Source organism: Mustela erminea, chromosome 11 (assembly GCF_009829155.1).
Source record: "Mustela erminea isolate mMusErm1 chromosome 11, mMusErm1.Pri, whole genome shotgun sequence".
Classification (NCBI taxonomy): Eukaryota; Metazoa; Chordata; class Mammalia; order Carnivora; family Mustelidae; genus Mustela; species Mustela erminea.
Genome location: NC_045624.1, coordinates 75,476,833 through 75,504,399, shown reverse-complemented (window position 1 = coordinate 75,504,399; position 27,567 = coordinate 75,476,833). Strand labels below are relative to the sequence as shown.

Sequence of the window (27,567 nt, the reverse complement as noted above, 5' to 3'; positions counted from 1 at the left end):
TAGCAGAGATCCTGGCTCTGAGCTCCCTCCCACCTCTTTCAACCAAGGAAGGCTCTCCATGAAGATGACGTTCCATGAGAGACATTATATACTCTGGTGATGGGGGGCAGTGTGATGAGATGAGCCACAAGGGGCATTCTAGCTCAAGAACACTAGGAGCCCAGTCCTTCCAGTCTTCCTGTGCAGGAAGCTCCATCAACCACATGCAAGTGGAATTTGGGCCTTTTACCTAGATGATCAGTCCCTCCATCACTGGCCCAGGCTAGAGCCTGCTGCTCAGTGAGGCTGGGCTTAGTGCAGGGGACAGGTGACTCTGGGAGCCACACTCTCCTCAGGTGTGCTTTCTTCACATCCCTGGCCTGAAGAGCTACATCTCATGGCTGCCTTGCCTGACATACCTATAAGCAAATGTACAGGATGTCTTCGTAGAGAAAACACCAAGTGAAAATTTGTATACCACAATTTTCAGCAGAGTTTGAAACCACTAATAGTAGAGTTGACAAAATATTAGACTAAAAGGTAGCTCTGAAAACTGGCAAGCAATTCCATTGTATTTACATGGCTTCAACTTCCTTCCTTCCATGGATTTGGGCCAAGTTCTAGGCCTCTTTTTGCCTATGAAATCCCATGATTCAATCTTTCATTAGGTTCATTCCATTTTTTAAGGATCAGAAATAGGTCAAATATCATCTACATATCTTTTTTAATGTTGTCTTTACTATAAATTGGAGAGATGACATGGTAGCTGATCTACATTTTGGCTTGAAAAGCATTCTCCTAATAATCACACACACACACAAAATCTGGCTATATTCTACTACTATTCTAGAAATACTTGCCATATCTTTTTTTTTTTTTAAGATTTTATTTATTTATTTGACAGACAGAAATCACAAGTAGGCAGAGAGAGAGGAAGGGAAGAAGGCTCGCTGCCGAGCAGAAAGCCAGATGCGGGGAAAGCCTGATGCGGGGCTCGATCCCAGGATGCTGGGATCATGACCTGAGCCGAAGGCAGAGGCTTTAACCCATTGACCCACCCCGGGTGCCCCATACTAGCCATATCTTTAACATTAATACAAACTTCAAAAAATGCCACGCTGAAAGTATACTTCCAAATATGTCATCAATATTGGATACTCAATTTTCTAGAAATTGAGCTCTAAGAATTTTTCTAGTGAAATGTTTAGGGGCAGAGAAAAGCCTTGAGCAAATGCAAGAAAATAGATCCATTATGGAAATTTTTACAAAATACTTAGAATTCAAATATTATCTATATCATTCTACTTTGGAGCATACAAAATGCTGGCCTTGAGGGCACACAGGGCAATGTTTTCTTTGTGTACGTCAAAGTCTTGAAACACACACTCAAGGTCTGTACATGATTTATTCACTCATAGTTAAAACAGCAAAATACAGATGATGTTGTGAGGATAATTTTACAGATAGTTTTCATGTTCCTCACAAGTTTTAGAGCAGGGGAATGGAAATGATAAATATGAAAGTAAGCTCTTTCCACATTTCCCCTTCTTGTCTGAATTATGAAACTATACTAGATTTTGAGTGACTTACATTTTCTCCATTCCTTGGCTACCAGTGTGGAGGAAACAAAATAGAACCAACCCTAATATAGTTATGGAGAAAGAAAAAAGCCATCAGGGTGGGTGTATCATAAATTGAAGCATTAGAGACAATAAGTAATCAAGTGTGTATTGAACGAGTACCTAGGGCTGACAACCACCACAAGGCATGCAAAATACCCTCCGTATCCCTTAATTTCTGGATCAGCGTGTTATCTTTAGCATTTTCCTTTCTGCCAGTCCCTCTGTCTCCTCCAGTGCATGGGCTTGGGACCAGTCTGCCTGGGCTCGAATCCTCATTACCATCTCTATGACCAGAGGCAATTTAAATTTACTCAACCCTCTGGACCCCTTTCCTAATCTGTCAAGAATGAAGGAGTCCATACATGTAATGTACTAAGAAGAGCGCCCACAAATCTTAAATGCTTAGTAAACGTTAGTTTTAGTTATTGTAAACGATGCAGTCTTTTCTCAAGGCTCAAGGCTCTCACTCTTCCTATGTTTCTCTACATCCTATCCCAGGAGGTTTAACATCCCTTCCACTCAAATATTGTCCACTCTCTAGTCCTTTTCTGAAAGCCAAGATTCAGTCTTATTTCTTCAACTGCCTGGCTGTCATTTACAGTTGTACCCAACCTGTCACCTTCAACACATGTCTAAAATCACAATCATCTTTATCTGTGCATTTCCAGAAAGTTTAAAGTCTCCCGAGGAAGATGAGAACTCACGGAATATGACAGAAATTCAGCGGTGGTTAATTTTTGTTCAGCAAAGTTGTATAACAAAACCAGAGAGTTCCCCAGGCCTGAATCATCAGAGATTTTCAGGCAAAGGAAAATTCTAAAAACAAGATAAAGACAGATGGGAGTAGGGTGTCAAGAAATCAGGTCCACAACAAAAAGAGCAGGACAAAGGCCCATGTCTGATTATCAGGACAAGACATCAGCAGAAAAGAAAGACCTCTTGCAGGGGTTTACTGTAGCAGCATAGAGGGATCTGCTCACTTTAAGTTTTAAGAGCTGTCTGGTTAAATCTAATGTTTACTGTAAAACTCTCAGGCTTTAAAAGCCTTAGCAAATCCAAGTCTCCTCTACATAAGGAATACTTCTTGTCCAGAAAGGAGATTCTGGTCCTTAGTCTACCCCCATGGAGAGGTAATGAGGTATTACAGTGGGAGGGCAAAAGAAGAAAGGTCAGAGTGTCAGGGTCCTGGGAGTCCAGTAGACTGGCTCTGCCTCCAGAAACATCAGGGAGCTCATTTGCTCTCATCTCTAGGCCCAGCATCAAAGCCTTTGAGGCTGTCCCCACAAATGATTTGTTATCTGGAAATGGCAATCTGCAGACAAGCAGGTGAGCGACAGGGAACTGAGTGTCCCTGACTAAAAACTGCAGTAGAGATTGCACACTGCTTTTGGAAACACACGGAAGGATATATAGCAGGGTAGTGGCAATAAGGGGTGGTGCTGAGAGAAGGATATTAACTTATTTCTTCCTCAATATTTATTTTAGAGGAATTTCACTTGTTACATACAACATGTTTATTTTGTGCAGGAGAGAGGTATGATGCTGATCAAATCTGGTTATCACCTCCTCTTGCACCCCTCCTATGATTCTTATATATGGAGTCAGGTGCCCTTCTCCTTTCTCAGGTATTTTGTATATCTCTGTATCACAGCACTAATACCCACATTTGTGGGTTCATGTATTCATTCCTCCCACTCCACTAAGTCTCTTGGAGGGTGGGAATGAATACTTAGGACATGTACTGTGCCTGGCATATGGAACAGTTTAGCACAAATTTACAGACTGAACAATTGAAGATAATAACCCCCCCATTCAGTGCCCGACCTCAGGGACTGGTGATCCTTTACCGGAAAGAGTCAGAAGGTAAATACTTTAGGCTTTGGAGACCATATGGTCTCTGTCACAATAATTCTACTGCACAGAGGAGTGTCAAAAAAGCCACCAAAAATATGCAAATGAATGGGCATAGCTGTATTCTATTAAAATTTTATTTGCAGATACTGAAATTTCAATTTTATATAATTATCTTGTGTCAAAAAATGTTATTATTCTTTTCTTTTTCTCCCCCAATGACTTAAAAATAGAAAACCATCCTTTAGCTCACAAGCAGTACAAAATTAGGCAACAGGGGCGCCTGGGTGGCTCAGTGGGTTAAGCCTCTGCCTTTGGCTCAGGTCGTGATCTCAGGATCCTGGGATCGAGCCCTGCAATGGGCTCTCTGCTCAGCAGGGAGCCTGCTTCCCCCTCTATCTGCCTGTCTCTCTGCCTACTGGTGATCTCTCTCTCTCTGTCAAATAAATAAATAAAATCTTTAAAAAAAATTAGGCAACAGTCCAGATTTGACCCCTGGGCCATCGTTTGAGGACCTTGCCTTCTCAGAAAGGCCTGGCTAGTGGTTCACAGTTACTAAGGAAATGCTGCTGAAATGTACAATTATCCACATCTATAACAAGGACTGAGTAACTCTAGATATGTCTCAAGCTTTAAACAATATAAAAATTAAGTGTCACAGAGTTCTGTAAAGATGAAATGATATAAAAAACCATATCATCATTGCAAGTTATGTAGGTTTTCTGTGAAGAACATGGAAGCATGAGTTTACATGACCATGGTAATGACCATTTACTGAGTGCTTTTTATAAACTAGGACCTGTTCTTTGAGCCTTAAATGACGAATCCATTTAATTTTCACAACCACTCCATGAAATATGTTCTACATAGAAATATGTTCTACGTAAAAGAACATTAAAAAGTCAACATTTTTATAGACAAGGAAATTAGAGTATGAAGAAATCTCCCAAAGCTCAAAACTAAAAAATGGTGAAGGTAGGGAGGCTGTGGCCAGGCAGTCCAACTCCAGAGCCTGCTTCCTAATGTTGAATATGGTTTCTCCTAAAAGCCTGATAGAAGCACAGTTCAAAGCTTTCCCAAGATTAGAAGAGTGAGCTAAAGGAGGAGTACAGGCGAGGAATGCAACGTCAACTACAACCCCAGCTGGAAAACACGTATTGCAGGCATCTATGAAGGAGCCTGCTGTGACCAGCCCATGCAGTCATTCTCCAGTCTGGGAGACTGATCAGCAGACAGACACACAGGCCTCTCAGGGAGCTGGTCTCTGCACCTGGACCACTGTCTGGGAACTCATTCATGCTTATTAGATAAATGAGTCTGATTACTGTCCATCTCATCATATCTGCAGGAGGTAGACATAGTCATGATTAGTACTCCCACTTAAAGAAATCTATTGTTTTTTCATAAAGTAAGAGATAATATCTGGGTAATGAAAATATAGTGTATAAAAATCTTGGTGGCTCAGTGGGTTAAAACCTCTGCCTTTGGCTTGGGTCATGGTTTCAGGGTCCTGGAATCAAGTCCCACATCAGACTCTCAGCTCAGCGGGGAGCCTGCTTCCTCCCCTCTCTCTGCCTGCCTCTCTGCCTACTTGTGATCTTTCTGTGTGTCTCAAATAAATAAATAAAATCTTTTTTAAAAATCTTAATGCAGTTTCTAAAAAAAGGCCACTGGACATTACAGTAGTTGAGAATCAGCATGGGCACAGATGGGGGCATCTGGATGGCTCAGTGGGTTAAGCGTCTGCCTTCAGCTCAGGTTATGATCTCAGGGTCCTGGGATCAAGTCCCACATTGGGCTCCCTGTTCAGCGGGGAATTTGCTTCTCCCTCTACCCTCCTCTTGTATTCTCTCTCTCTCTCTCTCTCTCTCTCAAAAAATAAAATAAAATAAAATCTTAAACCAAAATGAATGGGCACAGATGTACACATAAGATCTTCTGGGCTACCAGAGTACTAAAGAGTTGATTCTTCCACTGTAATGTGTTAGGAAAACTAACTCCAAAGAACATTGCCAGATATAGCATGCAGAGGAACCAATAAACCTAGCGCTGTGAACTTCCTTTGGGTGAATGGTATAAAAGAAAGGGGCCAATTCCAAGATGCATCTTCTGGCAGCTCCTTCTGGATGCCATAAAAGGACATAATAAACACACAGGAATTTTACATAGCTCAAACATACTTTAAAATTTTCTGGCCCAACTCCTATCTGCATTCACAGAACTCAAGTAAGCCAGCCTCAAGGTAAACAATGCATTCTTCAGAATTACAAAAATGGGGTTCCTAGGACCACTGACAGGTATCAAAGGATCTATAAATACCCCAAATCAGTATGAATATTTATACGCACATTTTGGGGGAAAAGATTCATAACATTCATCAGAGACTAAAAATTGAAAAAGCTATGTGAATATCCATGTATTGTCAAATGTATTCTCAAACAGACATTTTCAAAAGCTCTACCACTTGAGCACACACCAGGTTGTAAGTCTTTGGGAAGCTGAGTTTTAATCAATCTAGGCTTGACCAAAGGTGACTTGATTGCTCAGAGATATCAACCAGTTCCTCCTCAGTCAACTGTGAATGTGAGAGTGTGTGTGGCTCCCAAATCTTTTCAATGGTTCAGTCTCTTTCCTGCTCTCCTGGAAGACTGTTTTAGATATCCTTCCTTTATCAGCCACGTGTCTTACTTCTCACTTCACTGAGAAAATTGAAGTAATCCCAAGAAAACTTCCACAAATTCTCACCTCCTCCTTAAGTCAGCTTTGGGCGCTGGCACCATTACAGTGGATAAGTTTATCTGTGCTTCTACCTAAAGCAAGTATTCCTTTGGGGCATTATATTCCATCCTTTGTCAAGGACATCATGCAAACAACTCTCTACCCTCACTCTCAAAGCATCATTTTTCTTCTCTATCTTTTGGATCATTTCTAGTAGCATACAAATAAGCTATTATTTCTTCCATCCTAACACACACACAAGCTATTATTTCTTCCATCCTAATACACACACATACACACACACACACACACACACACACACACACACACACACACAACACTTCTCTTGGCCATATTTCTCCAAGGAGCCCAACCTGTGACAATACCCAAAGTTAAGTTTCTGGTATTTACTGCCCAAACCTACTGTCTTTTTTTTTTTTGGTCTTTCTTGATAGTAACTGCATCCAGATCCAGTCTATTCTGCTTCTCAGGCTACACATTTTAGAATCATCCTGGACTCCTATCTCTGACACCCATATCTATCATGTCAAAGAATCTTATGACTGATTCCTACTTATCATTTGATGTCTAGATTAGGTGGGTTTTTTTGTTTTGTTTTGTTTTTTTACCTCTTCCTGAAACTTCCTGGGATTTTTCTGACTTAACAGAGCTATCTTTTTCTACATATCTCTGCCAGCACTTCCAAAGTGGATTCTGATGCTTGTGAATATTATCTTCTCAAACTACCAATTACCAATTGGTACCAACTACCAATAGGAACTATAGGCCAGATCCCTTCAACTTCCACACAGGTAAACCCACTAGTATATTTACTAAGAGCTAAACATCGCTTTTAAGTGACAGATTTTTAAGTTTCCAATAAAATCAGTGCTGCAAATAATACTTACTTCCATTAGTTGTGTTTATGAAAGTTACGTTTCCTGCAATTCCTGCATTTGCAAAGCTATCTGTCATGTCTCCAAACACCAGCATCATGAGGGGGAGTGCAGCTCCATGGATGATGGCAGCCATTGTCCCCACCAGCATATACAACTTATCAAGCCAATTTGAGTAGCGAAACTGAAAAAAAAAAAAAAAAAAAAAGGAAATGTAAAGAAGAGGAACAATTAGCACAGTTTTATGGATAGTTTGCTCTACTTTCCAAATACATACAAAATCCTAACATTTCTCATTTCTAACAATCCTAACAATCTCATTTCTACTACTACTAGTACTATCCTGGTCCAACCTAAACAATTATAATAGCCTAATTCTAAATGGGCATTTGACTCTTCTACTGAGTTCTGACCTACTTCATCATATTGGACTCAGTTTGTCTTCTTTTCTTATATATGAGGTTTGATGAGAGGGATGGGACATTCTGGAAAATTGTAAAAGTCTTTAAAGGTACAACTATAAAATTATGTATTTGTTCTTCAGATTTCCAAGGGTAGAAACCACTTTTCATCTCAATTTTTTTTTTTAACCAAGAAAAGTCTTTACTGTCAAAGTCCCCTCTGAGGCCACCACTAAGGAAGTATTTCGCTGCTTTGGAAAATTGCTTGAGTAAAAGATCTGCCACATAATGAAATTAGCATGAAGGTAAAATTATCTGAATGCCATCAGGCCTCAATAGTAAGAAGGAAAGAGAAAGGAAGAATCCATTATATGCATGCTTCCCAAAAAGAGATTTCCTTAAAAGGTAGAATATAGCCATAATGCCTGACCAATGTAGAGGTGCATAATCTCTTTAATCATAGGCAAGTCAAAAGTAAAGACAGCTTCTCTAGATCCAGAAAGTGATGAGAACAGACAGTAATGGGAATGGGCTCAAGGCTCTGTGGCAGTCCACTTGAGAAGAAATCAATACTTCTGCCATATTATTCAAGGAACTAGTTAAGGACTGAAAGACAACCAAATGAAAGAAAACAGACAGATGAAGCATTCTGTGAGGGTTTGTGGATAAACCCCAATGCAGGGGATTGTCCTGTGGTTGCATGAGGTAGAGTCAGCAGGTTTGTAATCTAGGGAGGAGAGTGGATAAAAAAAGAATCATAGGTCTAGGCAGGGAACCTAAACCAAAACAAAGATCAAGATCAGGCAACATAAAAGACACATCAGCAGAAAGATTTGAGACAAGGAGACAGAAACCAATCTTAAAGCTAGCTAAAAAGGAACTAATAGTAGTAACAACTAGGAATACGTACAGAATTGACAAGTGGAGAAATAAAAAGCAGAACAGTTCTTGGCAGCAGTGACTGGCAGTTCATGAAGTAGGAAAGCACTCGTAAAGCTGAGCTTTAAAATTAGCAAAAATTCAGGGTGCCTAGGTGGATTGGTTAAGTGTTCAACTCTTGGTTTTGGCTCAGATCATGATCTCAGGGTCGTGAGATCAAGCCCTGTGTCAGACTCTGTGCTCAGTGTGGAGTCTGTTTGAAGATTCCCTCCCTCTGCCTCTCCCACATATTTTCGCTCTCTTTCAAATAAATAAATAAATAAATATATTTTTTTTAAAATTAGCAAAAATTCAAGTTTGGTGGAAGAAGAATATCTAATATATACTTAGGTCTTTGCATTCAAACTTTTTCTAGGGGCACCTGGGTGACTCAGTCAGTTAACCATCTGACCCTTGGTTTCAGATCAGGTTGTGATCTCATGGGTTTCGAGATTGAGCCCGGCATTGCGTGAAGATTCTCATCCTCTACCCCAACAGGGGCAGAGCACAAAAGCCTCTCTCTTTCTCTCTATCTCTTAAATAAATAAATATTTTTAAAAACATTTCTAGCTCTTAGAAAAGCAAGCTCAAATTTGAGTTAATGACATATCCATAATCAATAACATCCTCTTCTTTATAAAACAGGGAAAATGTGTTTTTTGGCACTTCTTTCATATTTTATTGAAACACAGGCTAAATTTTGTCATTATTTACTTTGTCTTAACTAAGCATTCATAGACCTCTTCAAAAAAAACATAAATAAGGGGCGCCTTGTTTAGGCGACTGACTGCCTTCAGCTCAGGTCATGATCCCAGAGTCCTGGGATAGAGTCCCACATCGGGCTCCCAGCTTTATGGGGAGTCTGCTTCTCCTTCTGACCTTCTCCCCTCTCATGCTCTCTCTCACTCTGTCTCTCTTTCTCTCAAATAAATAAATAAAATATTTTTAAAAAAACATAAATAAGGAGAAAGAGATGGACAGAAGCCATTTATTTTCTCTTAGAGACTCCTTTAAAGTGGATAAAATATCATGTTCCTTAGTAGAGGAAGAGAAAATAGTTGATATACAAAGATTTCTCTCATCACCACTCCCATAGGATCTTTTACTACCAAAACTAGTCACTGACCATAATAAAAACAAGCAGGCCATGAATATAAATATTTACTCAATGCCTACCCAATGACTAATAAAAGACAGATAAACACCAAAGGTGTAAGTCTTTCTGTCAAAGTGCTTAAAAAGGAGAAGGAAGGCCAAGCAAAGAAGTATATGCAATCTACATACTGCACGCTATGACAGCATAGTGTATGCAGTAAAGCAGACATAAAAAAGAGCAAATGGTCATTTCCTCCTTTGTGGAAAAGCCCCACACAGAGGAGATTTTTCCTCTTCCCAAGCTTGAAAGTTTGGCATGTGTTCAGAAGCAAGAAAGAAGGCGTTCCAGCCAAAAAGAACAGGCAGCAGAGCAGTATGCTCAGAGAAGATGGGGGTATGTGGTGGTGTAGAAGCAGTAATAAAAAGCTGACTGGCCAAGAAGCACCCTTCACTGAGCGAGGGCAAACCAGAGGAGACAAGAGTTGGAGGGAAGGGACACAGGAAATTTCTTTCTGCGCTATTTGATGGCTCATCCTGGAAATGCTATCCGAGAATGTTCACGGAAGGAATTCTGAGTTTGGAACGCAGTTTCATGACACTAGCGTATATAGCAGAAGTCATGTGAGTTGGATAAGATCATCCAGGAAGAGAAAAAGAGTGACTGGGGTTAAGAATAATTCGAAAATGAAGTAATCAAGACAGCATGTTGACTGAGGCAAAAGGAAAAGCAAGAGAACGGACACCTGACAGGGAAGCAACATCGAGGACAGACTAGTTAATGAAGTCTCACACATGTTTACAGGTACATCAGGCACAGTGGTGACTGGTAAACAAACAGGAAGGAAACTGAATTGGGCAACATCCTACAGAACAAAGAAAAAAAATGTTTCAAGAACCTGAGTAGATGGATCATTAGTGGATCTTATATCTAATGGGTAAACAAGATATCCCCATGAAGCCCCAGCACCACTCATAGCTTCAAGGGGGTACAAGTCCTTTCACAATGGAAGGGTTCAATATGTCATCACCTTAACCAAGTGATCAAATTTAGTATTGTAGAGAAGTCAAATATTCTGACATTTGATATTTCCAGATATGAGACATGAAGCACACAGCATACCCCACACAATCTTCTTACCGAAAAATATGTAATGTGAATGTATTTATAATTTTCAGAATATTAAAAATGTAAGCCATAGAAGAACAAGTGAAATGATGCCATAAGAAAGTAATAAAAAGAGTCTAGAATATGAAGCATTCTATAGGACAAACAGTATAGTCTTTTCAGCATGTATAGTCATTTCAGTCATTCAATAGTATAGTCATTTCAGTCATTTTGAACAAGAAAGCTTCTAGACTTGGAAAACACAATATCTAAGTGATGTCACTGACTAGATCCTCTTTCAAACAAATCAATTGTAAAAGACATTTCTTTTCAGAGATAACAGGAAATATGTGAACGTGAACTGGACATTACATAATATTAAGGAATTAGTCCTCACTTTATTAAATTGAACACTATGTTATGTTTTATAAGAAAATGTCATGTAAGAAAAATTTTGAGGTGTGTCAACAGGCAGCTATGCAAGAAACATCACAAAATCTATAATTTCAGGTGAAATGGGAGGCAAAATGTTAACAGTTGTTAGATACAAACAATGGGTATATGAGCATGACTTTTATTGTTCTACTTTTCCATATGTCTGAAAGTCTTCACAATAAAACTTGGTAAAGGGAGAATGGTTCTCAAACAGGCAAAGCTTAAGCTTCATCTCAAGCTAGAAGGAACAAGCTAAGAGTAGGCACAGATACAAACACGTTTCCAAGAACAAGGACAAAGCAGACAGAGCTCAGAACCTCATGTTTATTTGTGACAGGAGGCAAGACTGATTTCTGGAGACAAAGTAATAAGATTTGAGGAAAGTAGTAACATAAGACTAAGTAGCACAAAGGCCTCAGTGAAATGTCTAGTTCTATCACTTAATAGGAAGGGAAGTTTGGGGAAAATAATCTCTTAACAATACCTCAGTATCTACATTTATAAAATGAGGAAAATATTCATATAGGCAGCAAGCCTCACATGGTGGTTGTGAGAATGAAAGTGAGAAATAAACTTTAATTAGGCACACAATATAATATAAGCAAGTACTGTTATGGGTTTAGGAAATGTAAAAATTAATAAGACTGTTCATTAGTTTACAGTGAAGGAAACGAAAACAATGTTGTGACACATCAGGTAAAATGTCAGACAGAGGCTTAAACTAATTATAATCAGAGCCCTTCAAATATAAGGAAATGTAAGATGTTTGGCTAGATATTGATAAGAAAGATAGGAGGCCTGCACCCAGAACTATGTAGAAGGAAGGCTGATACATAAAGGCAAGTGGTTTAGGTAATATTCAGCAGGCTTGATGGTTAACTTGACTTACCATGGTGCCTGGGTTGGAGAAAGAAGTCAATGAATCCATTAATTTATTCACTCATTCAACGTTCAAAAGATTATTTGTTAAGAAACTAGTAAGGCTCATGTTTGGTTCTAGGTAGCGGCAACAACAGTGAAAAAGACAAGCTACCCGTCCTCATAGAGTATACACTCAAATGCAAATAGAAAAAGGGGGGATTGATGTATTCAATATTCACTCAGTATGTAAGTACCTAGTAAAGAAAACATATAAAAACTCCCTCCCTCATAGAGCTTAGACCACAATGACAGCAGAGTCAGCTGGCTTAGCCTGCCTGGTTAGGGACTTCCTGTCTGAGAAGACAACATTTGAGCTAAGACCTCAAAGACAGGAAGGATATAGTTAGTTTCTTGATGATCTGGAGACAGAACATTTCAGGCAGGAAAGGCAAATGCAAAGGTCCTGTGGTGAACAAAAGCTCTGTGTATCTCAAGGACCAAACAGAATCATCACTGTGGTAAGGACAGAGTACAGGAGGTTTGTCTGCAATGAGATCAGAGATGAGCCAGAGGACAGATTACACAGGGCCTTTCCAGCCAGAGGAATGACTCTGGGTTTTACTCTAAACTTCCCAACTAAATACAAAAGAAAGGCAGGAACTGAGGAGATTTTATGTGGCTACCAAGGATAGAATGGCTTTCAGGAGAGCAGAAATGGAGCAAGAGGACCAGCAATAGAGAATGGCTGAGAGAACAAAGCCTTGACCAGGTGTGGTAGGCACTATAATGCCCCTGCTCCATACACAGGTCCATATGCTAATCCCAGGAAACTGAATGTTTCCTTACATGGTAAAAAGGACTTTACAGATATTAAGGATCTTGAGATAGGGCCTGTATTATAGATCCTGTATTATCCAAGTGGACCAAATGTAAAAACAAGGATACTTATAAGAGGGAGTGGGGGTGGGGTGGGGTTCAGACTCAGCAGGAAAAATGATGACTGAAGAGGTTGGAGGGATGCAGGAAGAGGCCTTAAGTCTAGGAGGGCAGGCAGGCTCTAGAAACTGAGAGGGGGGGGAAGGAAACATTTTATCTTGAGTCTCCAGAAGGGATCCTGTTCTGTTGACACCTTGATTTTAGCCCAGTGAGACTTCAGGTCCCAGAACTATAAGGTAATAAATTTGTGTTGTTTGAAGACACTAAATTCGTGGTGCTTTATTACAAAAGCAAGAGTCAGTAAGTACACAAAGTCCAAAAAAGGATAACAAAGATAAAAGGAATCAAATATTGAGGCTGAAATGTTGAAGAGTGACACCTTTGGGTTTATAGCTTCTTAGGTGGAAGTCCATCCAGGTGATAAACCCAAGGTCCGTGTTCACAAGTATAATTTATTAGGGCAGGAGTGAAGGCTGTTGGAACTGAAAAGGTCAAAGAACATCAGGCCAAGGAGTCATTATTAAGGCTATCCAAATAAAAGAATGATGAGGGCACAAGTGAGAGAAGTAGAAGCAGTTACATGCCAACGTCCTCAATGGAGGAACAAAAGTAACTACAAACTGGTAAAGGAAACCGCTGCAAACGGATAGAAGATACTAAAACTGTGTGGAATGAAACTGAAACGGGAAAAGTTTTGCATGAATTTGGAAATGTCTATGTGAAAGGAGATTATGCTGAGTGAAATAAGTCAAACAGAGAAAGTCAATTATCATATGGTTTCACTTATTTGTGGAACATAAGGAATAGCATGGAGGACATTAGGAGAAGTAGGAAAAGTGAAGGGGGAGAAATCGGAGTGGGAGATGAAACTATGAGAGACCCGACTCCAGGAACAAACAAGAGTATTAGAAGGGAGGGGGGTAGGAGGGATGGTGAGCCTGGTGGTGAGTATTAAGGAGGCCACAGTTTGCATGGAATGCTGGATATTATATGCAAACAATAAATCATGGAATACTACATCAAAAACTAATGATGTACTGTATGGTGACTAATCTAACACAATTTAAAAAAAAAAAAAAAAGAAAGTATGAAAATGTCCACTCCATTACTGAGTCCTGGGTTAAAGAACCTTAACCTCACAAGCTAAGATGACAAAAGAACAAAAGACATAAGAGAGGAGTGTCTGGGTGTCTCAGTCAGTTAAATGTCTGACTTTGGGGGCACCTGAGTGGCTCAGTGGGTTAAGCCGCTGCCTTCGGCTCAGGTCATGATTTCAGGGTCCTGGGATCGAGTCCCGCATCGGGCTCTCTGCTCAGCAGGGAGCCTGCTTCCTTCTCTCTCTCTCTGCCTGCCTCTCAGTGTACTTGTAATTTCTCTCTGTCAAATAAATAAATAAAATCTTTAAAAAAAAAAAGTCTGACTTTGACTCAGGTCATGATCCTGGCTAGGGAGGGGGATGGGGTACGGTGGGGAGGGGTGTCCCTGCTCAGTGGGGAGCCTGCTTCTCCCTCTCCCTTTGCCCCTCCCAGTGCTCATGCTCTTTGTCAAATAAATAAACAAAATCTTAAAAAAAAAATTTAAAGAGAGGTAAGAAAAAAAAATCAGCAGACTGCAGCATCATGGACGCCAAGAGACGAGCATGGTGGAGAGATCAAGCACTACTTAAAAGTCAAGATAGAATCAACACATGTCTACTGAATTTGGTGAGCAGTAGGAACAGAAGCCAAGTTATAATATGTTAAGAAATGAATGCAAAGTGAAACTAACACAAGTAAAGGCAGCGCCTGTGTGTGAAGCAAGCAAGAGAAGAGTGGCTTGAAGGTGCTGTTGGGGAAAATGAAGACACCACCCATGTAAATGCCAATGGGAAAGACCCAGAAGGGAGGGAGAGACTACAGATACAGAAGAGAAAGGATAATAATAGTAAAGTCCTTGAAAAGGCAGAGGATGTGGGACTCAAGGTACAAATGGGTGAGTTACTTTTTTTTTTTTTTTTAAAGATTTTTATTTATTTATTGAGAGAGAGGTAGTGAGAGAGAGCATGAGCGAGGAGAAATCAAAGGGAGAAGCAGACTCCCCATGGAGCTGGGAGCCCGATGCGGGACTCGATCCCAGGACTCTGGGATCATGACCTGAGCCGAAGGCAGTCGTCCAACCAACTGAGCCACCCAGGCGTCCCATACTTTTTTTTTAAGAGAATAGGAGAGAGTGTAGGGGGTGAGGAGGGGCAGAGTGAGAGGGAATCTTCAGCAGGCTCCACACTCAGCACAGAGCTTGACATTGGACTTGATCTCACGACCCTGAGATCATGAGCTGAGCTGAAATCAAGAGTCGGGTGCTTAACTGAGAAAGTCACCCAGATGCCCCTCATGAGTGATTAGTTTTAAGAATCAGATTCTTGCGACGCCTGGGTGGCTCAGTTGGTTAAGCAGCTGCCTTCGGCTCAGGTCATGATCCCAGCATCCTGGGATCGAGTCCCACATCGGGCTCCTTGCTCAGCAGGGAGCCTGCTTCTCCCTCTGCCTCTGCCTGCCTCTGTCTGCCTGTGCTTGCTCTCTCTCCCTCTCTCTCTCTGATAAATAAATAAAAATCTTAAAAAAAAAAAATCAGATTCTTCCTCTGTTACCTTAGGAGGGAAGGAGGAAGGATCTGACCCAGGGAGAGACAGGCTTGTATATTCTGTTTGTGAAATAAAAGAAGAGCTCATCCACCAAAGGGGGAAGAAGAGAAGAGAAGTGAGAAATTTGAAAAGTGTAGAGGTTTGACTTAGCCAGTGAGAAGAGGAGGGGCAGGATTCTGGCTGGGAATATACCTGTTGTGAGGTGTGCGACGACAATCAGGTGAAAGAAAGCAGACCGTGATGCTGTTTGGATAACATGTAAAAGGATGATTTTTAGTTTGGGCAAGAGAAGCAGCTGCTGGAAAAATGGTGGGTCAACGGGCCAAACATCCAGAGAGAATAGTGAGCAGGTTGAAAAGAAAGGAGATGGCCAACTGATTTAAGCTGCTCCTCCAATAGGTCACTCCAGGGGCACAACAGTTCCAAAACATAATAAAGGATGTTAGTGTACAAGCAGATGGCTGATGTGAAGGGGGTAAATAGATGATTGCACCTGTGAAGGTCAAGGAGCCATTATCCGAACACCATAAAACTTATGCAAGATAGTAGGAGCTCTGAGAGCGGAAAGGGAGACCCTGTGCCTGGTGCTAAAGTCTCCAATGATGAATGACCAGGTGGCCAGAAGATAACGGCATATAGAAAAAGACTCTTTGATTCCGGGCAGATAAAAACTTAACCGATCATAAACTATCATAAATGATTCAAGTTGTTAAAGGCTCTAGCTCTGGAGGGGTACTTGGGTGGCTCTGTGGGTTAAGCAACTGCCTTCAGCTCAGGTCATCATCTCACGGTCCTCAGATGCTGCGTCGGACTCCCTGCTCAGTCGGGATTCAGCTTCTCCTCTCCCTCTGCCCCTCCCACTGCTTGTCCATGCATGTGTGCCCTTTGTCTCAAATAAATACATAAAATCTTAAAAAAAAAAAAAAAACCAAAAAACCTCTCTAGCTCTGGAGTAAGCAGATTGTGGCAAATTCTGGACCTGCCCTCTTACTAGCTATGTAAATCTGTGACTGTGAGTGCATTGCTTAACTTGTCTGAGTCTGTTTCATCATCTAGGGTAAGGTCAGCGCAACCTCGTAGGTTATCAGGTCACTGTGCTTAACAAGTATGTGGCACAGAGGAAACACTACATAGGTAATAGATATTATCTATTTAAAAAAATTAGTTTTTCAATAAGATACAAGAAGTAGAACGTTCAGAGTCGAAACCGCGGCACCTTTCTGGCAAGAGCGTGTAATCTTTCAGGAGTGCTATGTGTAGGAACTGCAGCCCCACTGGTATTTTTCTTGTCCTGATTTCCATCTGTTCCATTTCCTTACTTGCTTTAGATTTTATTCTACTTTTATGTTTCTTGTTCTGTTGAAACAAGGCCCAGTATTTTTAAAAAATATTTGTAGAAAAACTTGAATATCGCCTACCTCTTTTTGATCACTTTCTCAAGACTGCCAAAAAGTCTCATAGTAGAAGTAAGGTAATACTGTAAGCTGAAGACTTGCAGTTTCCGAAAGACCTGTATTCAAGGCTGGACCTTGGAGGGCATCTAGAACTTGGATTTAGGGTTGGGGTTAACTGATAAAAGTGGCCAAATTATTTGGCATAGATGTTCTATGCTGAATACCTGCCTTCCTTCTATGAGTCTGGAATTCTGGTATATGCCAAGCCTATATGATCAGCCCCTAGCACAAATTTTGAGTGCTGAGTTTCTTTTTTTTTTTTTTTTAATTTATTTATTTGACAGAGAAAGAGCACAAGTAGACAGAGAGACAGGCAGAGAGAGAGAGGAAAGCAGGCTCTCCACTCAGCAGAGAGCCGGATGCGGGACTCGATCCCAGGACCCTGAGATCATGACCTGAGCCTAAGGCAGCGGCTTAACCCACTGAGCCACCCAGGCGCCCCGAGTGCTGAGTTTCTAATGAGCTAGTCTGATAGCATTTCACAGTTGTCCCAATTTAAGTGTGACTCCACTGGGCAAAGACTCAGGGGAGCTTATGCCTCGTTTCTCCTGGACTTCTGCCTCACTCTTTCCTTTTCCCCTTTTGATTTTGCTTTGTATCCTTTTGCTTTAATAAATCTTAGCCATGAGTATTACAAGTAGGACAATGTGCTGAGTCCTGAGAGTCTCTCTTCTGAGTGAATCACTGAACCTGAGCTTTTGGGGGGCCCTGACACATGAGTTTTTGTCTTAGCTGATAACATCAGCACTATACTGTGAAAAGTTCTGAATGTGTCCTCATGTCTGTAAGTTTTACATACAAGTTCAGTTCAGTTTTCTGTGTCAGCTCTTCAGGAAAAAGACACGAGGAAAAGCCATATAAATAATACAACTCTTCCTCAAAAGGCTTGCAGTATATTCCTTCTATGCTATCTTGAGCAATGTGATTGAGAACATGAACTTCACAGGTCTGAATCCTGGCCCTGTTGTGTACCGGGTGGGCAAGCTAGTATGTCTGGACTCAGTTCCTTTACCTGCAAGATTAGAATAATAGTAGTATGTATCTCAAAGGGAGTTGTAACAGTTAAATGAGTTTTATGTACTTAGGACAACACATGGCATATAGTATTGTATGTGCTGTTATTCCCTCACACTTAAACTCCAGATTTTTTTCCTTCGGTGGCTTAAATTGTATGGATGGTATTACCTCTCTATATTAGATTTATTAGATTTTCTTTTTTTAAAAGATTTTATTTTTTTATTTGACACAGGCTCCCCATTGAGCAGGGAGCCCGATGTGGGGCTGGATCCCAGGACCCTGGGATCATGACCTGAGCTGAAGGCAGACGCTTAATGACTGTGCCACTCAAGAGTCCCTAGATCTGTTAGATTTTCTAAAATGAGACTTTAAAAAAAAAAAAAAAGATTTTATTTATTTATTTGACAGACAGAGATCACAAGTAGGCAGAAAGACAGGCAGAGAGAGAGGAAGGGAAGCAGGCTCCCAGCCAAGCAGAAAGCCCAGTGCAGGGCTGGATCCCAGGACCCTGGGATCATGACCTGAGCCGAAGGTAGAGGCTTTAACCCACCAAGCCACCCAGGTGCCCCAAAAAATGAGACTTTTTTTTTTAAATTTAAGCTACAAATAATAAAAACTAAACCACAAAAGACAGAAACATTTTGGTCTCAAAATGACAGAAACATTTTGGTCTCAAAATGATAAAACTGAAATTAAATCTTGGGAATAAACCATATATATATATATATATATATATATATATATATATATATGTATACACACACACACAAATATACATATATATAAACTTTTTAACATAAAAGATTCTTTTAATAAATAAGAATGAAGTATAAAACAAAAACTGCCCCTTGGTCACCTGAGTAGTCTTTTTCTTTTTTTAAGATTTATTTATTTTAGAGAAAAAGAGGGGGCAAGCATGCATGAGCAGGGGAAGGGCAGAGGGAGAGGGAGAAAAAGAATCCCAAGCAGACTCCAAGCTGAGCATGGAGCCCAACATAGGGTTCAATCCCAAGGGCCTGAGATCATGAACCTGAGCTGAAATAAAGAATCAGACACTTAACCTACTGAACCACTTGGGCACCCCCCCACCGAGTGTCTTTTTAAGAATGTCCCAAACATATAGCTTCATTCTCAAAATATTCCAAAGAGAGGAGAGATAGGACAAAAGGTGAAACCATAGCCAGAGCAACTTTATGGCAAGAAGATGACCATGTAAGATTTTATAGTCAATTTGCTAATATCTGCTTTATAAGATAGCCTACACCTCCCTCACCACCAACTTTTAAAAAAACATCTGATGTGTTATGACTGAATTATAAAGTATGCACTCACTGTCAGACTTCATTTGTTCAGTAGTGTTACAGGTTCTCGGGAAAGAATAAAAGAAGGACCCAGGTAGAGAAAGACCATCATCCAACCACAGCTTTAAATCCCTGTCTTATTCTAAATCTGACACAAGAAAAATTCTAAGCAATGACCATGCAACCAGAAAATGAGATGAAGAATTTTATAAAGGTTTTCAAATTAGAGATTATTATTCAGCACAAAGAAATGATGACAGGTACTAGGTTCATAGTCATAAATAATGCATTGCTAACTTCTATTTTTTGGGTGCCTGAGACTTTGACCTCAAATCTGCCAGAATTTGAGAGCCACTGATGACAAGGAAACTTGTATCCTGTTAGAACCACACTCTACCTAGTGGCTGAGACCAATCACAGGAAAAGTGCTTGCATAGATAACAGACCAGAAGCCACATAAAAAAATTAGCAGAACACTGAAATGTAGGCCAAGAAGAATGGCTGTTGAGGCTCAATCATAATACGACATGATTGGCATTCCACTGAAAACAAGCTAACTTAAACCTATTCATTTCGCCTCTTCATTAACATATGCTCCAAGACTATTATTATACCAGATGAAATATCTCTTTTCTAGGGAAGAAATCAAATTTCCAAAGCAATTTGATCACTAAGTAAATTCAGACTCACCATTGCAAATGTACTGACAGTTGGTTTCTTTTCTTTCTTCTCATCTTTTTTACTGAAAAATAGTAATAGGATTACACAAAACTATTAAAATTACATAAATTTTTAAATGACCAAATGAACATAGATCCTATATTTAATAACAAATATGACAAAGAAACACATCTGTATTATTCCATAAAACCATATGTTAATAGTATGATCCCATTTATGAAGTTTAAAAATATTTACATGTATTTTAGAAATCTGTATATGTGATTATCACTGGGTATTGAGATTTCTATCAAAATATTTTCTTCTTTGTACCTTTGGTATTTCCTATTTTTTTATGATGAATACACAGACATACAACTTTTGCAATTATTAAAAACAATATTAGGGTGCTTGGGAGGCTTGGATGGTTAAACATTTGCTTTTGGCTCAGGTTATAATCCCAGGGTCCTGGAATCAAGCCCCGTGTTGGGCTGCCTGCTCAACGGGGAGTGTGCTTCTCCCTCTCCCTCTGCCCTACCCTCCTGCTTGTGCTCTTTCTCTCAAACGAATAAAACCTTTAAAAATATTAAGAACATAAGAGAACGTACTGTTTTCATTCTACAGTCTCCAATTTACAATGGTTTGACTTTTGGATGCTGAGAAAGGGTTATGCATTCAATAGAAACTCTGCTTCCAGTAAGGAAGCTGGATGTTTTCCCTGGGCTAGCAACATGCAGTAACAGCACTCTCTCTTGATGCTGGGCAGAAGCAGTGACCGACAGCTCTCCGTCAGCCATGAGATCATAAGGGTAAACAACCCATACACTTAAAACCATTCTGTACCCATACAACCATGCTGTTTTTCAGTACAGTATTCAATAAATTACATGAGATATTCAACACTTTGTTACAAAATTGGCTTTGCATTAGATGATTTTGCCCGACTACAGGCTAATGTAAGTGTTCTCAGCACATGTAGGGTAGGCTAGGCTAAACTATGATGTTCAATAGGTTAGGGGTATGAAAGGCATTTTCAACTTACGATATTTTTAACTAACAAAATGGGGCTGGGGGAAATACCTAAGTTAAGGAAGACCTGTAATTAGAAAATCATTCATATTCTCCAGAGTTAATTCTCTTAATCATTATCTAAGCAATGCTAGCAGTAGATATTCTATCTACATACTACCTACATATTATCCTCAATCTTTCTACGAATGGAGAGTGGTGGCAATCAGAAGCTGGGCATAAACTAACCTAAGAAGAAAGGTAATTAAATCATTCTCTCTCAGTCAATCTAATTCTGAAAGGAAATCTGGAGCCCTAAATGTACCATTAAGGCAATAAATCCAATCTAGAAAAGCTATGATCAGAAAAGATGGTCTGTAAACTGTCAGAAAGCTGTCCTCAGGAATAAGAAGGCTGATTATTACTTTGAGCCCAGATTCAAATGACTCTAGCTATAAGCTGTTTTCCACTCTGTGTAACAGCCACCTAGAACATGAAAGCCAGCTAACCGAAAGAAGCCTCTGCCTCTTTATTTTCATATGTACCAACTAAAGACTATTCCAGAGAAGAATCACATGATTTTTATACATATTTTCAAGTTCAAAAGTAAATTCGTCTTTGTCTTTGTTCTTTATGCTAAGCAAGGTCAAAGAATTGAAGAGACTTCTAAAGGAAAAAAAAATCCACAGCTTACTCCATATTTGGCTTTAAAGTGATGTTAGACGGACATGAAAACACACAAAATACACAAACATAACTCTTCAGAATTGGTCCCACCCTATTCCCAATAAAGCATGGTTTCAGTATCTCTGGAACCAGGATGAGAGGAAAAAAGCAGTCACACATAATTGAATTTTAGCTCCAAGCCTTTTATTTATTTTTTCATTCTCTAAAACTGCTCCTACTCTGGAAATTTTATAATATTTCAAATACTGGCTAAGTAAACACTTCCCATACACAATCTCATTTAATCTTATCTCAATCTCTGTGAGGCAGGCACATTTTTGTCCTTCTGTCAGAGCTGAGAAAGCTGCAGGTGAAGAGAGTTCAGGAACTTGCCCAAGGTCACACAGCTGGAACAAAGCCAAGTTTAAACGGAAAAGCCTGTCCCCTAAACACTAAGCTACTATTCAGGGCAACCTCAGATTTCTAGGATACTGCATTATATAAAAATACATTTCCACATTGATCTCTCATCCCTACTAGATCATTAATTTATCCTCATCAGCTTGAAACACAGGACTTATAAAAAGCTAGTCTCTTATCAGACCTTTAGAAATACATATATTCCAAATGATACTATCACCCAACCAGTATACATATTAGGAAAGCCACATGCTTCTTTTTAATTCCGAATTAGAACGTATAGTTAAAAAAAAAACTCAGAGAACAAGAGATGGGATTTGTGGTTATCAGAGGCTGACAGGGCGTGGACGAGAAGAATTTGATCCAAAGGTACAAAGATAAGGCTGTCCCAGGGGTGTAAAGTACATCAGGATGAGTACAGTCAACAGTTCCATATGATACATAGGAAAGTTGTTATGAGTAGATCCTTAGCGTTCTAATCACAAGCAGAAAAAAGTCTTTTTCGCTTTTTCTTTTTATTGTATGTGTATGAGATGCTAGATGTTAACTAAACATAGTGTGATAATCATTTCACAATATACATAAGTCACAACATAAAGCTGTATACCTTAAATTTACATAGTGCTGTATGTCAATTATATCTCAATAAGACTAGGGAAAAATATACAGTTATACCAAGAATAATTAAAATCAGTGATGATGAACACAGCTTAGTAAGAATTTCTCACCTAAAAAACCCACAATTTTGTGTTAAAAGAAGTCTATAGGCAGGGTAAGAGGCAATAATAAAATGAAGGTATGAGCAGGCTCCAACACATTTCTTTACCATCTCCTTCCACATAACCTCAGTACTTCTTACTCCAACATCCCTAAGTGGTTGAGTATTGTTTTTTAAATATTTTATTTATTTGTTTGACAGAGAAAGACACAGCAAGAGAGGTAACACAAGTAGGGGCAGAGGGAGAGGGAGAAGCAGGCTCCCTGCTGAGCAGGGAAGCCCAACGTGAAGCCCAATCGCAGGACCCTGGGATCATGACCTGAGCCACAGGAAGATGCTTAAGGACTGAGCCACCCAGGCGCCACCCCCTCCAAGTGGTTGTATATTAAGGACATAATTCTTTAAGGTATCAAACAAAACAAACAACCTAAAAACAAAAAGGGCAATATCTTCCTTCCACTATGCAGAGTTTTTTTCTTTTTGTGTATATGAATATTTTCATTAAGAAAACTTTCAAATAGAAAAACTGAAAAAGAAAAACACTGATAATGACTACCCACACAAAATTCACCTAGACTCAACAATTGTTCACATTTTGACCATACGTTCTTTTATCTGTGTAAGTCAGTACACATTATCATCGTTAATATTTTGCTGAGCCATTTGAAAGTAACTTGTAAACATCGTGGCACTTCACATTTTCCTACCATTTTCACATTTCAGAAAATAGCAATTTTTATACCAACTAATATCCAATCTACTGTCAAATTTCCTCAGAATGTTTTCTATAGGTTTTTCCTTTTCTGATTTTGAACTTAGATATAATCGAGGTTCACATATTATATTGGATGATTTTGTCTCTTTATCTCTTTTTTATCTTTTTTTAAAAGATTTTATTTATTTATTTGACAGACAGAGATCACAAGTGGGCAGAAAGGCAGGCACAGAGAGGGGGAAGCAGACTCCCCGCTGAGGAGAGAGCCAGATGCAGGGCTCGATCCCAGGACTCTGAGATCATGACCCGAGCCAAAGGCAGAGGTTTAACTCACTGAGCCACCCAGGCACTCCAGTCTCTTTTTTAAATCTATAAGTCCTTCTTCTGCCTCCAACCACATTGACTTTTTATAGTAATAAGATGTCTTGTAGACTGACCTGCATCTGGATAGGTCAGTGTCAAACTGAGTCCAAATTGGGATGCGTGTAAGTATAAAATGCACAGCTGATTTGAGAACTTGGTATGAAAAAGAGAATGTAAACTGTATTATTAATAATTCTGATTACATATAGAAATGTCTTAGATATTCCAGCTTCTTTAGAACATACCTTCAAAATTAATTTCACTTGTTTCTTTTTTAGTTTTTTAATGTTACTACTAGCAAATTAACAATTACAAATGGGGCTCACATTATATTTCTATTGGACAGCATCAGTCTAGAACCTTGATAGGGTTCAGACCAAAATGTTTTTGCAAACATACTTCCCAGGTGGTGTCACGTCACTAACACAGGACTCCACTGAGTGATGCTAGGTCTGATCACTAGGTTAAGATTGCTAACTGCAAAAATCTCTCCACTGAAAAACCTCACTTTCTTTTTGCCTAGCAAACAGTGGGGATAAATCATTAGATACAATTTTTCTCCAAATGGTTTGAGATCCATAACAACACTTGCCTGAGTCAGTGATAACAATGCAGGTTCCAATAAGTTAGCTGGCATTCTTCTACAAAAAATATTCCTTTATTCTCACTACCTTTTCCCACCTTTTTTGTTTTCCTCTTCATTTCAGAATTTTATTAAAGATTCATGGACAATACTGTATACAGTATTTCACAATCAAGTACAGTGACCAGCTCTTGTGTTCTTTTTGAACAACAAAAATAGTCCAGGTTTGGGGCGCCTGGGTGGCTCAGTGGATTAAGCCGCTGCCTTCGGCTCAGGTCATGATCTCAGTGTCCTGGGATCGAGCCCCGCATCGGGCTCTTTGCTCAGCGGGAGCCTGCTTCTCTCTCTCTCTCTCTCTCTCTCTCTGCCTGACTCTCCGCCTACTTGTGATCTCTCTCTCTGCCAAATAAATAAATAAAATCTTTATAAAAAAAAAAATAGCCCAGGTTCATTTTTGTATGTGTCCCCCCATCCCAACATACATGGTTAATTAGCCATTTCTCCAGGGAGTACAGCTTCCATTTAGTGAGGAATGGTATTCAGAAACCAAGATCTGGCAATCAGTGTACTCACTGCTACTGTCCCCTTCAATGGATAGAAAGTGAACTATTTTAAAACTCGTGAGTTCATACTGAAGTACAGTTCAAATTTAGTATTATTGTTAAAACCTTCTTTGATGTCCTTACTTACATTTTTCTTTTACATTGAAAAGCTTCGTTTCTAATAATAATATACTTACTAACTTCTTTTAGTTTTTTTTTTTTTTAATTATTACAATTTACAACTAAGAATGAACCTATGGAGCAAAGTTTAAAATTTCCTGTATGGACACTGCACTGTGATCAAAATTTACTTAACATTTCCCTATGTGGTTCCATTACGAATGATTACACACGAGGCTAGTAGCTTCCTAGGTCCTGCAGTCTTCTTTTTTCAGAATTTATTCTACAAGTGTCAGATATGCATTTCCTTTAAAACAATAACAACATCAACAAAAACCCACGTTTAACACCTACATGTGGTTTTGGCTTTCTGTCCCATCTGCCATGCCACAAACATGCAATGTTTCTGTGACCAGAACGTTTATGTTTTACCGGAAGCAAGAGACTGGACCACCGAGCAGAGCGCAAGCAGCACATGTCCGGAGACGTGGGCGAGCAACAGCGCTCGTGAAGCAGAAAGTTCATGAACCACAGAAAAGGATGTGAGAGCAGTGGCGTGTCAGGGGCAGGAAGGCTGAGAAAGAAGCTCGCCAAGGCCGTGGGAATGCGTAAACGCAGTCCTCCACTCAGCCAGAGAACTTCTGCAGAAAAGCCATTTGCGTTTAAGGTTAAAAATACCATCTTCTTTTATTTCCGAGCTGGAGACTAGAAATCCATCTCCCAAATTTCTCAAGCCACGCACAGTATGAAAGTGAAACAAAGTGGCTACCTTTTTTTGCCCATTTTCAAGAAGTTCTTCTCTGTTCTTCCATTACGGCCACCTTCAGGATCCATTGTGACCTGAGGAGAAACCACAGGCCACCGGTCAGATGGGGAACCCGCAGGAGGTGGAGGTGACAATAGTCCACGCCGGCAGCTGGAGGGCGGCGGCGCATCCTGGACTTTGGCCGACGCCGCCGCGGGGGCTCTCGGTCCGGGCTCCTCTCGGGGCGGTGATGTTGCCCCGCGCACCTGCGGCCGGCTGGGAAACCCGCTCTCTGGACCGCGCCGGCTCTTTGCGCTCAGGGCAGGGCAACCCAGTGCGCTTGGTAAGCGCGGAAGACTGCGGGCTGGGGTGCTCCAGGAGCATCCCGGGGGACTTGCTAAGAGGAATCTTCCCCCTCCCTCCTCTCCGAAGCCCTTCTCCCACGGGGACCCAACTCAGGAAATTGGGGAGCCCGACCCTTCCTGCGAACTTGTCCCCATCTGGCCCTCAGCTTCGCGCGCCCCTACCTCGGGCTTTCCTTCGGACCATCCACCAAGATGTCAATTTTGGAAGAAGAGAGATCGTAAAGGAAAGACCGGTCAGACACGAACAACGGACTCGGCTTCTTAGAGCCGGGAGGAGCCGCTGCTCGAATGCGCCCGGGTTTCCTGCGTCCCTGGGAGTGAGGCGAGAGCTCACAGCCCACACCCTGGCGCTCCCGTGCCCAACCAATCAGCCTCATCACTCCGGCTTGCTCCGGGCCATGCTCGGCTTAATGCTGATTGCAAGACGAGTTACGTAAAACAGGCTGGATTTGCGGGAGGAATGTCCTCTCCTTTCTCTTGCTCTTCAGTAGAAGTACCACAAGAGAAATGCGTATCAGCTGGATCATGGGGGACACTACACATTTACAGAGTCATATCTCTACATTGTCTGAATAACGCTCCATATCCCGGAAATATTTATATTCATCAATTTCCAGTGAAACCCAATAACTTCCATGGGTCACGAGTAGATAATAGAAATTTTCTTTGCCATTTCATCTAATACCTTTGATAAACAGTCCTCCGACCTCGTCCATTCTGTAGTTAAGGCAAGTTAAACTTAGCTTTCTAGCAGCACCTGGAAAAAAGCCAGGTGAAAATTTTCTCCAAGTCTTTCTTCACCATGTTTGGCGGTTTCTGAGGTGTAGCTGTTCATCTTTTATTTGAAGATAAATGGAAGGAGAGAGGAAGATTTTTGAAGTACATAAATAGAAAATGGACATTTCAGAGTAAAATTAATATTTAGAAGTATGTGACCTTTACAGGTTTTAGCCATCAGATCAATGCCCACGTTTTCCCCAAGGCATTTCTAACCTGATATTTTAATTCGGATTATTTTTTTAAAGTATCATACGTTAGCATATTACTTTAGTTGAAATCTAATTCCATATTTACTGCTACTGTTTACTATTTTTTCTTGTCCACTGTTTTTTCTCACTTTGATGAAAAGTAAGTGCAATCTTCACAGGAAGAATTCATAAAGCAGTGTTAACTCACATAAGAGCTTTTCTTCTTATAAGCCTAGGGGAAATAAATGTTTTTGTCACCTTAGCCTTCATTCTCTGACCTACACCTGTGCCTCTCAGCCAGCTGCAAAAATTTAAAAGAAGAAAAACTTTATTTAATTGTGCTGTGTACTTTGTGCACTAGAGTACACCTGTGCCTCTCAGCCAGATGCAAAAGTTTAAAAGAAGAAAATCTTTATTTAATTGCATAGTGTACTTTCTCTAACTTCTTTAAGAAAATCATACTTGAAAGTCCTAATTTTCTTTCC

General features: G+C 40.2%; 1 protein-coding gene across 1 annotated transcript in view; it reads right to left on the bottom strand.

Annotated features, from left to right (window-relative positions):
* Positions 1 to 26,492, bottom strand: part of ABCB1 (ATP binding cassette subfamily B member 1) — a 107,354-nt gene extending 80,862 nt beyond the window's left edge. The window contains exons 1-4 of the mRNA XM_032304512.1: positions 26,277 to 26,492; positions 25,774 to 25,844; positions 19,900 to 19,951; positions 7,079 to 7,250 (exon numbers count right to left, since the gene is read on the bottom strand). Of these exons, the coding sequence (XP_032160403.1) occupies positions 7,079 to 7,250; positions 19,900 to 19,951; positions 25,774 to 25,838 (289 nt within the window). The 5' untranslated portion in view covers positions 25,839 to 25,844; positions 26,277 to 26,492. The remainder of the gene's footprint in view (positions 1 to 7,078; positions 7,251 to 19,899; positions 19,952 to 25,773; positions 25,845 to 26,276) is intronic.
* Between the last annotated feature and the right edge of the window lie 1,075 nt (positions 26,493 to 27,567).